At 37.1% G+C, this 12,201-nt stretch overlaps 1 protein-coding gene across 3 annotated transcripts in view; it reads right to left on the bottom strand.

Annotated features, from left to right (window-relative positions):
- Positions 1 to 12,201, bottom strand: part of LOC106874433 (mutS protein homolog 5) — a 246,330-nt gene that overhangs the window by 73,736 nt on the left and 160,393 nt on the right. For 2 of the 3 annotated variants that reach the window (XM_052970104.2, XM_052970105.2), the window contains exons 4-5: positions 11,068 to 11,191; positions 5,038 to 5,118 (exon numbers count right to left, since the gene is read on the bottom strand). In XM_052970104.2, coding sequence (XP_052826064.1) covers positions 5,038 to 5,118; positions 11,068 to 11,191 — 205 coding nt within the window. The remainder of the gene's footprint in view (positions 1 to 5,037; positions 5,119 to 11,067; positions 11,192 to 12,201) is intronic. The other variant, XM_089356478.1, reaches the window with a different exon arrangement.

Genomic DNA, 12,201 nt, shown 5'->3' with positions numbered 1-12,201 from the left:
TGAATTGAAGAAAGAACTGCGTCTTATAGCTGTTTTAGGCCTGTCTAGACACATCATCCTTTTAGAAGGGTGGAAAGTAAGTCTAACAAGCCATCTGGTTTAACATTACCATCAGGTCCTTTAAAGACTTGAGTAAAATTCACTCTGTCTCAAGCACTTGAACCAGAGAACCCTGTCCTACATTCAGTTCCCTTCCAGCCCATGTTTTACTTCCAGGTATTCTGCACATTAGCTGCAATCTCACCAGCTAGGGAAGACCTTCAAAAATCATAGGCACTATCCCTATCTCTGTTAATTAACTCACAGAATAGTTACAGAATACAATGGGATGCAGCAAACAAGCCCCTTGATTAAGGAGGAAAGGATAGCCTCCTATTCTGGACAATATTTGATCTTGCATAACAAAATTAGAATTGACAGTAATAAGTTCTTGTTTGGTGGTCAAATTTCTTTCAAATTAGTGGTTTTAGGGGAAATATAAACAAAATAAGGATTCCAGAGAATGAGACACACAATGAAGGTGAAGAGAGGAAAAACATGTGACCCAAGTGATTTTAGATGCAGATATAGGATCAGACATTTTGGAAGGCTATGAATTATTCTAACTGTGCAAGCAGAAATAGCTGAGAAGAGAGTTTATAAAGTACAAGAGCTTGAAATCTTGTCTAACAAGAACTCACAGAAGGTTGTTGCTGTTGTTGAAGAGCACCAGGCCACTTCTGATGGAATAATCACACGGCACAAGCAGATTGTCAATCATATGACTAAGCATTACCATAGATCTATTGTTCTAAGTATACCATAACTATTGTTTAGTTGAGACCGTACTGCACACTCTGATGTGCAATGGTGAACTGTACGGGTGCGACTGTGTGACTGAAGAAGCTATGAGATAGTAAAGGAGTCAATGAAAGAGTCACAAGAGAAACAAAATCACATTACAATGGAATCCTAAGACAAAGAAGGAGTTTCAAGACTGGGAAAGAATCACGAAATATGGAAGGAGTCATATGACAAAGAAGGAATCACAAGACAGAGAACGAGTCACAAGACAAGGAAAGAGTTACAAGACAAAGAAGTTAAAAAAAGGAATTACAAGACAAAAGAAAGAGTCACAAGACAAAGAGGGAGTCTAAAAATAATAAAAGAATCTGAGGCAATAAAGAAGTCACAAAACAAAAGAAAGAGTCACAAAACAAAAGAAAGAGTCACAAGACAAAAGAAAGAGTCACAAGACAAAAGAAGAAGTCTCTTGTGCAATCATTCCATCAGCTTGAATTAGCAGCTAAGTCAATGAAACATTAACGCTTTTAGCAGAGTTCAGAAGAAAAGATGGGATGGTCACAACTTGTATGTTAAGCAAATATAAACATTTAACACAGAGAAACGTGGTAGCTATTTTCAGATGACGTATTAATCTACTAGCATCCTGATCATGAGTTCATATTTCAGCACAGTTGTGTTGTGTTGCAACAGACACCCTATTTCTACAAATTTACTTTATATAGAGAAGCATGTAAAGTCCTCTTTAATTAGTGAATCGTGGAGGCACAATGGCCCAGTGGTTAGGGCAGCAGACTCACGGTCATAGGATCGCGGTTTTGATTCCCAGACCGGGCATTGTGTGTGTTTATTGAGCGAAAACACCTAAAGCTCCACAAGGCTCTGGCAGGGGATGGTGGCGAACCCTGCTGTACTCTTTCACCACGACTTTCTTTTACTTCCTGTTTCTGTTGTGCCTGTAATTCAAAGGGCCAGCCTTGTCACACTGTGTCACGCTGAATATCCCCGAGAACTATGTTAAGGGTACACATGTCTGTGGAGTGCTCAGCCACTTGCACGTTAATTTCACGAGCAGGCTGTTCCATTGATCGGATCAACTGGAACTCTCGACGTCGTAAGCGACAGAGAGCCAACAACAACAACAACAGCAATTAGTGAATCTAATGTGGAAGAGCAGTGCCTAATACACAAACACACACACACCATGGTCCATTTTTCTTCCACTATTTTAAAGGGATGGGAAGTAAGTGTAACATGGTATCTGGTTTAACTCTACTGCTTATTCCTTTAAAAACTGTAGCAAAATTCAATGTCGCAAGCATTTGGTCCAGACAACCCTGCCCTGCATTCAATTTTCTCCCCACTTGCATTCTACTTGTAGATATTCTATGCATGAGCTGCAATCTTACCTGCATGGAAGGGCCTACAAAGATCATAGGCACTACCCCTATCCCTCCTGATTAACTTACAAAATAGTCAGGGAATACAATAGGATACAATATACTAACCTCTTCATTAGTGAGGAAGAGGCAGCTTTTTACCCTAGAAAATATTCAACCTTCCATAACAAAATTAGAATTGACAATAATGGATTCCCAAATGAAGAGCATATATAAATATTTTTGTACTTTACATAAGTGCAGGCATGGCTGTGTGGTTAAGAATTGCGCTTTGCAACCTCATGGTTCTGGGTACAGTCCCACTGCACAGCACCTTGGGCAACTATCTTCTACTATAGCCCTGGGCTGAGTCAATCCTTGTGAGTGAAGTTGGTAGATAAAAACCAAAACAAAAAAGAATTTGTACTTTTTTATCTTTACTTGTTTCACTCATTGGATTGCAGCCATGCTGGGGCACCACCTTGAAGGGTTTAGTCAAACAAATTAACCCCAGGACACATACATATATGCCACTGTATGGCACTCAGGGTGAGTGTCTTCTACTAATAACCCCAAGTTAACCAAAACCTTGTGAATAGATTTGGTAGATGGAAACTAAAAGAAGCCCGATGCACACACACACATACACACATATGTGGGGGGGGGGGTTCCCTGTCACTGTTGACACCAAGTGTTGGTTTGTTTACATCGCCATGACCTAGCAATTAGGTAAAAAAAGACCAATAAAAACAAAACATAAGTACTGGGTTCAATTTGTTTGATTAAAACCTTGAAGGCAGTGCTCAAGCATGGCTACAGTCTAAAGACCGAAACAAGTAAAAAAAAATAAAAGATGAAAGACAAATTGATAAATTGAGAAGGCAAAAGAACTTGAGAATAAAATGTAGATGAACAGTTGTACACAAGAACTGAGATATTGAAACTAATAGGGAAACCACAAAATTAATGGTTTTAGGCCACTGGTTCCAAAAATTTTGAAATTCTACCATCACTGCTTCTCTCCCATTTCCATTATCTATATCTCCCATTTTCAATTGAAAATTATTTTTAAATCATGAGAAAAAAGGAGAAAAACTGAAAATGCATGTTTTGACTAGTTTTATTAAGCAAGTAAAAAATTTGTGAATGTAACAATCATATAGACAGCATATTTAATAAAAGAAAGAATAAAATAACCTCGTTAAAATTATAAAAGTAAATGAGAAAATCAAGAAAAAAAATTAAATAAAAGCGACTGAAATATAAAATTAAACGAACACAAATTTACTATTTTATTCTTGATAAAAACGTTAAAATTAAAACATGATTTTAAAATATAGAAAAAAATCCAAACCCCAAAAAACTAAGAAATAAAAACTAGCTTATAAGAGAAAACATACTTGCTAAGTTCAAGTATGACATTCCAAAAAAAGACTTCACCTACCCATTCCCTCAGAGACTCTAGGGGGTAAACCCCTGGTTGGGAACCATTGTCTTAGACTAAGCTGTTTTCTAAAACATTCTTTTCATTCGAAGGAAGGATAAAAGAAAAATTTTAAATAAGATCTCTATTTTGCAAAGTAAGATAAACTTGATGGAAATTAATCTTTTCTACCATAGAAACAAGGCCCAAAATTTGAGGGGAGGAGGCTAGACAATTACATCGACCCCAGTGCTAAAGTGGCACTTATTTTACCAAACCCTAAAGGACGAAATGTAAAGTTGACCTCAGTGGAATTTAGACTCAGAATGCAATGCCAGAAGAAATATCATGCAATATTTTGTCTGTCATGCTAACAATTCTACCAGTCTGCCATGAAAAATAATAAGACAAATACAATATTGATTTTTGCAAACCAGATCTGGTCACCTGGGTCAACACACTCTAAATTAAACAAATGTTGAATTTACTTATGTCTCAAATTTGTGCTGAAGTCTGGAATTATTTTACAATAAAAGTGGTAAATTGGCAGAATAATTGCTAGAGATGGAAAGAATGCCTTGTGGTATTTGTTCTAAGTGTGAATCCCATCAAGGACCCCTTGGAATTGATAATAAAAAAAATACCTATCAAGGATAATGGATTGGTGGAATTGTTAAAATTGTCACACAATATACACTGGGGTCTCTGTTCTGGACCTTTGTGTTTTGAAAGCAACACATACAATGTCATTGATGCCAAGCTGTATTGGCCCAAAATGGAGGGGTTTTTTATGGACAACAAAGGCACAGGTATGGCTGTGAGGTTGAGAAGCTTATGGTCTCAATTCCACTCAGTAGCACTTTGGGCAAATGTCTTCCACTATAGCCCTGAGCTGACCAAAACCTTATGAGTGGATTCGATAGATGGAGCCACGAAAGTGAGGTCGGCCAAAGAAAACATGGAGGGGACAGGTGGAGGAGAAGATTGGGAGAACTATCAATTTTATCCTTGTTTTTTTTTTTCTTTCTGTTTTTTTGATTTTTCTTGTTTCAGCTATTTGATTGTGGGACACTGCCTTGAAAAGTTTTAGTCAAACAATTTGACTCCAGGATTTATTTCTTTAAAGCCAGGTTTTTATTCTATCAGTGTCTTTTGCTGAACTACTAAATTACAGGGATGTAAACACACCAAAACCAGTGGTCAAACAGTATGTGTGTTTGAGTGTATGCTTGAGTGTATCATGTGATGATTGTAAACAAGCATCACCATCATACAAGCAGTGTTGTTTGTTTCCAAGTCTTCCACAAAATAAACCTTACTCGGGCTTGTGCATGCAGACCTGGGTGAAATAATTGTTCAACAATGACAAAAGTAGGTTCTAAAATTTACAGTAAATATATAGAATATGATAAGATATTTTAAAAGAAAATCATGCTGCTAGATGGTACTTACCAAAGTTTTGCAAAACTTTCAAAATCCTTTCATCTTGTTTAGCACTAATTATTACATAGGTGGGTTGAACCTGAGCAATAACTGGAAAAAGAGAGAAGAGAAAAATAATAACAGTGTAGTTTATATGCTGACGTAGCATTTTAAATAAACGGCAACAGCATCAACGAAATCCATTTTCTATGCTGGCATTGATTGGATGGTTTGACAGGAGCTGGCAAGGTCAGGAGCTGCACCAGGTTCCATGGTCTGTTTTGGTTTGGTTTCTGCAGTCTGATGCCCTTCCTGATGTCACTTTTGAACTGTTTCAGTCATTAGATTGCAGTTATATTTGGACACCACCTTGAAGGGTTTAGTCGAACAAATTGACCCCAGTACTTATTCTTTTAAAGTCTGATACTTAATCCAGAGGTCTCTTTTGCTAAACCCACTAAGTTGCAAAGATGTAAACAAACCAACACCAATTGTCAAGTGGTGTGAGGGAGACAAACAAATATACAAAGACACACAAATACAATTGGTTTCCACACAGTTTCTGTCCACAAAATTTGCTCACAAGCTGAATTTGGCTCAGGGCTATAATATAAGACACTTGACCAAAGTGCCATGCATTGGGATGGAAACCAAATCAGTGTGGCTGCAAAGCAAGCTTTTTCCCCTCACAGCCATGCCTACATCTTATTACCTCCACCTTAGCGAAGGCAGAGTCAGTCGTGTTTGTTTGTTTGTCCGTGGACTAGATATCTCAAGAACCGCTGGATGGATTCAGATGAAACTTTCAGCTACGTTTGGTCTCATGACTGGCACAAACTAATTAGATTTTGGGATCGATCTGGTACTGGACAAGGATTCTGGATTATTTTTCCTATATTTTTACTTCATTTTTGAGAGTGGTCGGGTTCATTTTTAGTGTTCTCATTTGTGAGAGCAGTCAAGTTTATTTCAGATATTCTCATTTTAAAAATAATTCCTGGCTAATCATTGAGGGTATGTTGGTGTTGCCTTGGCAGAGGTTTGCACTCTCTGAGTGCTCTTGTTTATTATTTTTTTTTTCATGTCACATTTTAAGAACAATAGTGTTGTTGGTTATAGGTTTTCTCTGGATCAATCACTGGTTCACTGGATTTATGATGGTGATAGTGACAATGGATTATCTGCACAAACTCAGCTGAAAGAAATGCCACAAGGAGCCTTGTTCAAATATACTGGTTTGTAGGTTTTCTAACAGTTCTTTAGATTTTTCACCAAAAGATATGCACATACACATACATATGGATGTTAGGAAAGGCATCCAGCTAGAGAAACTGTGCCAAAGCAGACAATGGGGGCTGGCACAGTCCTCTGGCTTCCCAGCTCCTCTCAAACCGTCCGACCCATATCAGATGGAATATAGATGTAAAATGATAATAATGGGCTTCCACAGTTTCCGTCTATGAAATTTTACTTGCAATGTGAAGCTATGATAGAATACACTTGCTCAAGATACTTTGCAACAAGATCAAACCCAGGTCACATAGTTGCACAGTAAACTTTTGAACTACAAAGCAATAACAAAGTTAATAAAATCCAGAGTCAATAAAATGGTTTCACATTTTAGCACAAGGTCAGAAATTTTGAGGGGAGACGGGGGGGGGGGGGCAATCAATACCAATGACCTCATTACTTGACTGTTACTTATTTCATTAATTCAAAAAGGATGGAAAATAAAGCAAACCTCTGTGGGATTTGAACCTAGGATGTAAAGAACCAGATAAAACGAATACCAAATATGTACAGAGGTCAATACAATTGATTAAAACTCCTCCCTGGTGTTATGGCCTATTGCCAGTGTGAAAAGTCATTAATAATAAGCTATATATATAACTTTCTTTAGCACCAATGAATTTGGCATCTTAGTCCTTCCGATGATGAAATGCACCATCTTCAAAGACTTGAAAGTGTTTGAAAAGATGTCATTTTTATTGATTTATATATATTTCTATGTTAATTCTTTCTCTTTGTAATAAATTAATTAGTTAGCTTATGTAATATATAGGTTTTAGTTGTTTTGTAGCAACAGAATAACTGTTTCAAATTCTAGTAGTCCTATCCTATCAATTTCCATTTTAAACTAGGTGTAATGCAGGGTTCGTTTGATTTTATTGGTTTACTCCATACAGTGGGAGAACAGAATCAGATTGAATAATTCATTCTGGGTTTTCCATTTATTTTTATCAAATGTCAAACAACAACAATGGCAGCAGCAGCAGCAGCCCACCACCACTGCCACCACCCATTGCCACCGTTGCCACCCACTACCACTACCACCTTCATTTAGCATCCATCTTCCATGCTGGCATGGATTGGATGGCTTGACAGGTGCTAGTGAACCAGAGGACTGCACCAAGCTCTGCTGTCTGCATTGACATGGTTTTTACTGCTGGATGCCCTTCCTAATGCTAACCACTTTACCAAATTGTACACTTTTTTTCCAAAACTGATGAGAACAGAAATGAATACAGTTACACCACTTTTGAGGCATTGATCTAATAATCTAATTCTAATAATCATTAGGATTTATAATTCCAATTCTAATTCATTAGGGCTTCTAATTCTAATAATCATTAGGATAAGCTAGCCTTATCTGAAATTGTAACCTGTTAAATAGTATTCTACAGACTAAAATAGTCAATCAACCTGCTTATTTTCTCCATTAATACCCTGTTGAAGTGTCCAATGCAGTAGAACCCATCTTCTTGTTTATTCAACATTAAATCTTGTTTGAACAAGTGCTTTGATATTTCTTTTAGTGATGTCAGTGCGTTGAATATGTCAAGGATTTATGTGACATGTAGATCCAGAGTATATCTCACTATCTCTACCTTTCAACAACTGAATCCCTATTTATTGGCAGGTGTGAGTTCTAAACCTAAGTTGAAAGTTATTTAGGGTGTCCAGAAAGTTGCCAGAAACTAATCCAACAGTGATCCTTATCCTGCATTTTTTCACCAGTAAACCTAAGTATTTTAAATTTACTTGTCTTCTCAAGTCAACTCATACTCCTGTTTTTTTTTTTTTTGCTATTTTTTTTTTCTGTTTCTATTTTTAATTCCTCTAATCCGGCGGAAGGGACTGTACTCAAGGCCTCTACAACCTCAACCCTCAACACTAATGAGATAAATGTGAATAATGTTATCTCAATAGTTGCAAGATGATAGTTGTAGAACAAAAAAAAAAAACTGAGAGATGAGGAGAGAATTCCAGAAGGATAACATTTTGGAGAGGCAGGACTTGGTATAGTTGTTAATGCAAAGGCTTGGGTAAGGTGACAACAGAGATGGCATGAAGAGATTGAAAATCTGACATCACATACACAGGCTAACCTAATCATTTTTGTAATTCAAAAACTGCATTCACACACTACTATTTCACATAGTACATTGAATGCATCAGAGCCAATTCATTCTTCAACTGTTGCCCAAAGCATTCTAACCTTCACTGTTTCCATTTCACTGTCGTACATTGTCATTCGTGTAATTCAAATACTTTATAATCACTTCAAGTCTGCAAGATTATAAACCAGTACTAAATCACAGATCTTCTACTTACATTGTCAATACTACCATGCTTATATTCTCATGTACAATTGATGCATGCGTAATAAAGATTAACCTTTAAAAGGAATCAATTTAACTTCAGGATAAATACGTTTATGTCCACTTCTTTATACTACAATTACCTGATATCAGATGATGGTGATACTGTGTAGGTGAAAAGAGATTCAATTTATAATTGTTACTTATTCACATAATAGACAGAGACATTTGAAACAGCAAGAGATAGAGATTTTTTTTTGTATTTTTCACTTGCTGGCTGTAGCGGAAAAAGCAGTGTCCATGATCTTCGTAGACTATCTGAAACTAAAGACATTGATGCCATTAATGCTCTGCTTAAAGTCAACACCTGCAGGAATGATAGGAGCAGGAAGGGAATTCCAGAGAGATGAAGATTAGGGGAGGAAGGATTGGGCATAGTGGTTAGTGCAGGAGCCAGAGTACTGAGTACAACATGGTTGATGAAGCGAGAGGACATAAGACATCTAGGAGTGCCTGAATGGATGTAACATGAGATCAGCTTGGTCTAAAGAGCAATGGCCATTATAGTATCAGTAGAAAACGCAGAAAGAGGAGCCAGAATGCTTGTGGGCCAAAAGCTAAAGAATATCAGTAAGTGATTTTATGTCAAACTGTCAAGTAGCTTTGATAGTGGTTACAATCATGATGTTATTAGTAGTAATAGTAGGGAAGTTGGTGGTAGTGGTAAGGATGGTACTAATATTGGCGATTACAGTAATAGTGATACATTAGGATGCAATCTCACTTGAGCATTAAAGAGTGTCAGTAATTGATGGGGTCTGAAGTACTTTCTGGCACTGAAAATAAGGGCCAGTCTCTGAGATGTAGTCGTTGCTTTATTAAGGATGTGCTTTTGTCAGGAAAGGTTTTCAATGGTAACAAAACTAACATTTGGAGCAATTTCAAAAGCTCTAATTGCATGCTGCTAGCAATTAAGTGGTGTGAGGTGCAATTATGTTATTTTGATGATGTTTTGAGGTCTCTGTTCACGGAATCAGTGCATGTGATATCTAGGTTGCATGTGAATGATGCATGGTTGGGAAAAGTTAAGGACGTGTAACGAGTAGTATCATCTACATAAGTACAGGCACTGTTGGACATGATCATGAGTTGATCTTTGAAGTATAGAAGGAAGAAAATGGAAAACAAAACTGAGCTCTGAGGTACACCAGAATTAATAGAGTGTAGGACAAAAAGAGCTCAGCCAACATAAGTTGAGACATCATCAACATTGCTTTAACATCCACATTTCCATGCTTGCATAGATTGGACAGAATTTATTGGATATATTCAATGGGTATATTTTCAGGAAGGAGACCCTTCCTGTTACCAACCCTCACCTGTTTCCGAGCAAGTTAATTATTTTCCCATAGCAAGACAAAGTTTTTCACAGAAGACTGTAAATGAACTTTATTGCATGAAAATGATGTATATACAACCATCACGTTGTAGACAAGGGTCTACACAAGGGTGTAGCCAATCTAGACAAGGGTACACACAAGAACATATACTCTTTTACTTGTTTCAGTCATTTGACTGTGGCCATGCTGGAGCACCGCCTTTTTTAGTCGAGCAAATCGACCCCAGGATTTATTCTTTGGAAGCCTAGTACTTATTCTATCGGTCCCTTTTGTCGAACCACTAAGTTACGGGGACATAAACACACCACCATTGGTTGTCAAGCGATGCTGGGGGGACAAACACAAACATATACACAGACACACAAATATATATATATATATATATATATACATATATACGACGGGCTTCTTTCAGTTTCTGTCTACCAAATCCATTCACAAGCATTTGGTCGGCCCGAGGCTATAGTAGGAGACACTTGCCCAAGGTTCCACGCAGTCGGAATGAACTCGGAACCATGTGGTTGGTAAGCAAGCTACTTACCACACAGCACAAACATACACATACACAACAAGCTTCCTTTAGTTTCCGTCTACCAAATCCACTCACAAGGCTTTGATTGGCTTGGAGTTATAGTAGAAAACATTTGTCCAATGTGCCCCACAGTGGGCATGTAGTTGGAAAGCAAGCTTCTTAAACACATAGCCAAGAGAGTATGATCATACAGGAACCTACCTTTGTCTGTCCTTGTTTGCCCCTCTATGTTTAGCCCCTTGTGGGCAATAAAGAAATAAGAAATGTTAGCATGCCGGGCGAAATGCTTAGCAGCATTTCGTCTGTCTTTACGTTCTGAGTTCTAATTCCACCAGGGTTGAATTGCCTTTCATCCTTTTGGGGTCGATTGAAATAAGTACCAGTTGAACAATGAGGTCAATTTAATCAACTTTGTCCCTCCCCAAACCTGCTGGCCTTGTGCCAAAATTTGAAACCAATATGGGAGGAAATGAATGAGAAATAGTGAAAGAGAAACAATAGATACAAATTGAAACTGAGAAATTACCTGAGAGCAATGTCAAAAAGTTATCAGTCTCCTGTGTGTCAAACATCATCCTAATTTCAGTTGTATCTACATCATAGCAGGCAACACCAAGCTGTTCATTCTGCCAAAAGACACTTAAGTATACCTACAATAATCAAATAAAATAGCAATAAATAATCAATGATCACTCAATAAAATTAAAGTGTGTATATGCATGTAGGAGAGTGTATATTTGTGTGTAGAAGAGAGAGGGAGTCTTAATGAAATAGTTGAGTATAAAACTGAATACTTTTTCATACTTAGTTTTATCACTCTATGTTCTGAGTTCAAATTTTGATCAAGACACCTTAGCATTTTTTATGAATTGGCTTATATATTAATTATGTGAAGAGAGGTAGTTCTCATGACTTTTACAGGTCCTTTCAGATTAGTGAGATTGATATAGTTGATACACAGCCTAAATATCTGCATGTGATAAAAACCATAGGTGGCAAGGGAACCAGTGGTCTAAACCAAATGCTACAATGGAGTAAATTCAACTCAAGTGTCAAAAAGGACCAGATGTTGGTGCTAAAATCAGGTGGTGTGTTATACATATACACTACAAATTACCAGTCTTATGCTTATATAAGGAATCAATAAATAAAAATTGCATAAAAACAATTAAAAATCAGTATTTTTTTAATGTTTTGTAATTGCAATTCTAATAGAATATAAATGCTTATTGTACAATGAAATAAATCTGAAGAAAGCTACATAGAGCAAAGTGAGGAATCTAATAGTCAATGTTAATTTAAATGTAGAGTTTACAGAAGCTTTTAATATGTTTGATTGCCATACAAGGTGAAAAATGTAACATTTTGGACTTTTGTCTTCTGTCTGGGGAAGAGAGACAGACATGACAGCATGGTAAACGATGAAAAAAATTATTTCAATCCTTTTATTAATTACTAGCCTAGAATATCCATCCTACTAGTAGGGGGACTAGTAGATTACATTGATCCCAGTACTCAACTGGTACTTATTCTATTGACCCCAAAAGGGAAGAAGACAAAGTCAACCTCTGTGGAATTTCAACTCAGAATGTAGGCAGACAGTCAGGCATTTTAAGCATTTTGTCCAGCATGCTAATGGTTCTGCCACCTCAAAGCTGTC

Source organism: Octopus bimaculoides, chromosome 8 (genome assembly GCF_046866305.1).
Source record: "Octopus bimaculoides isolate indiv1 chromosome 8, ASM4686630v1, whole genome shotgun sequence".
Taxonomy (NCBI): Eukaryota; Metazoa; Mollusca; class Cephalopoda; order Octopoda; family Octopodidae; genus Octopus; species Octopus bimaculoides.
The sequence above is the reverse complement of the archived record's forward strand: the minus strand, read 5'-3'. Positions and strand labels throughout refer to the sequence as shown.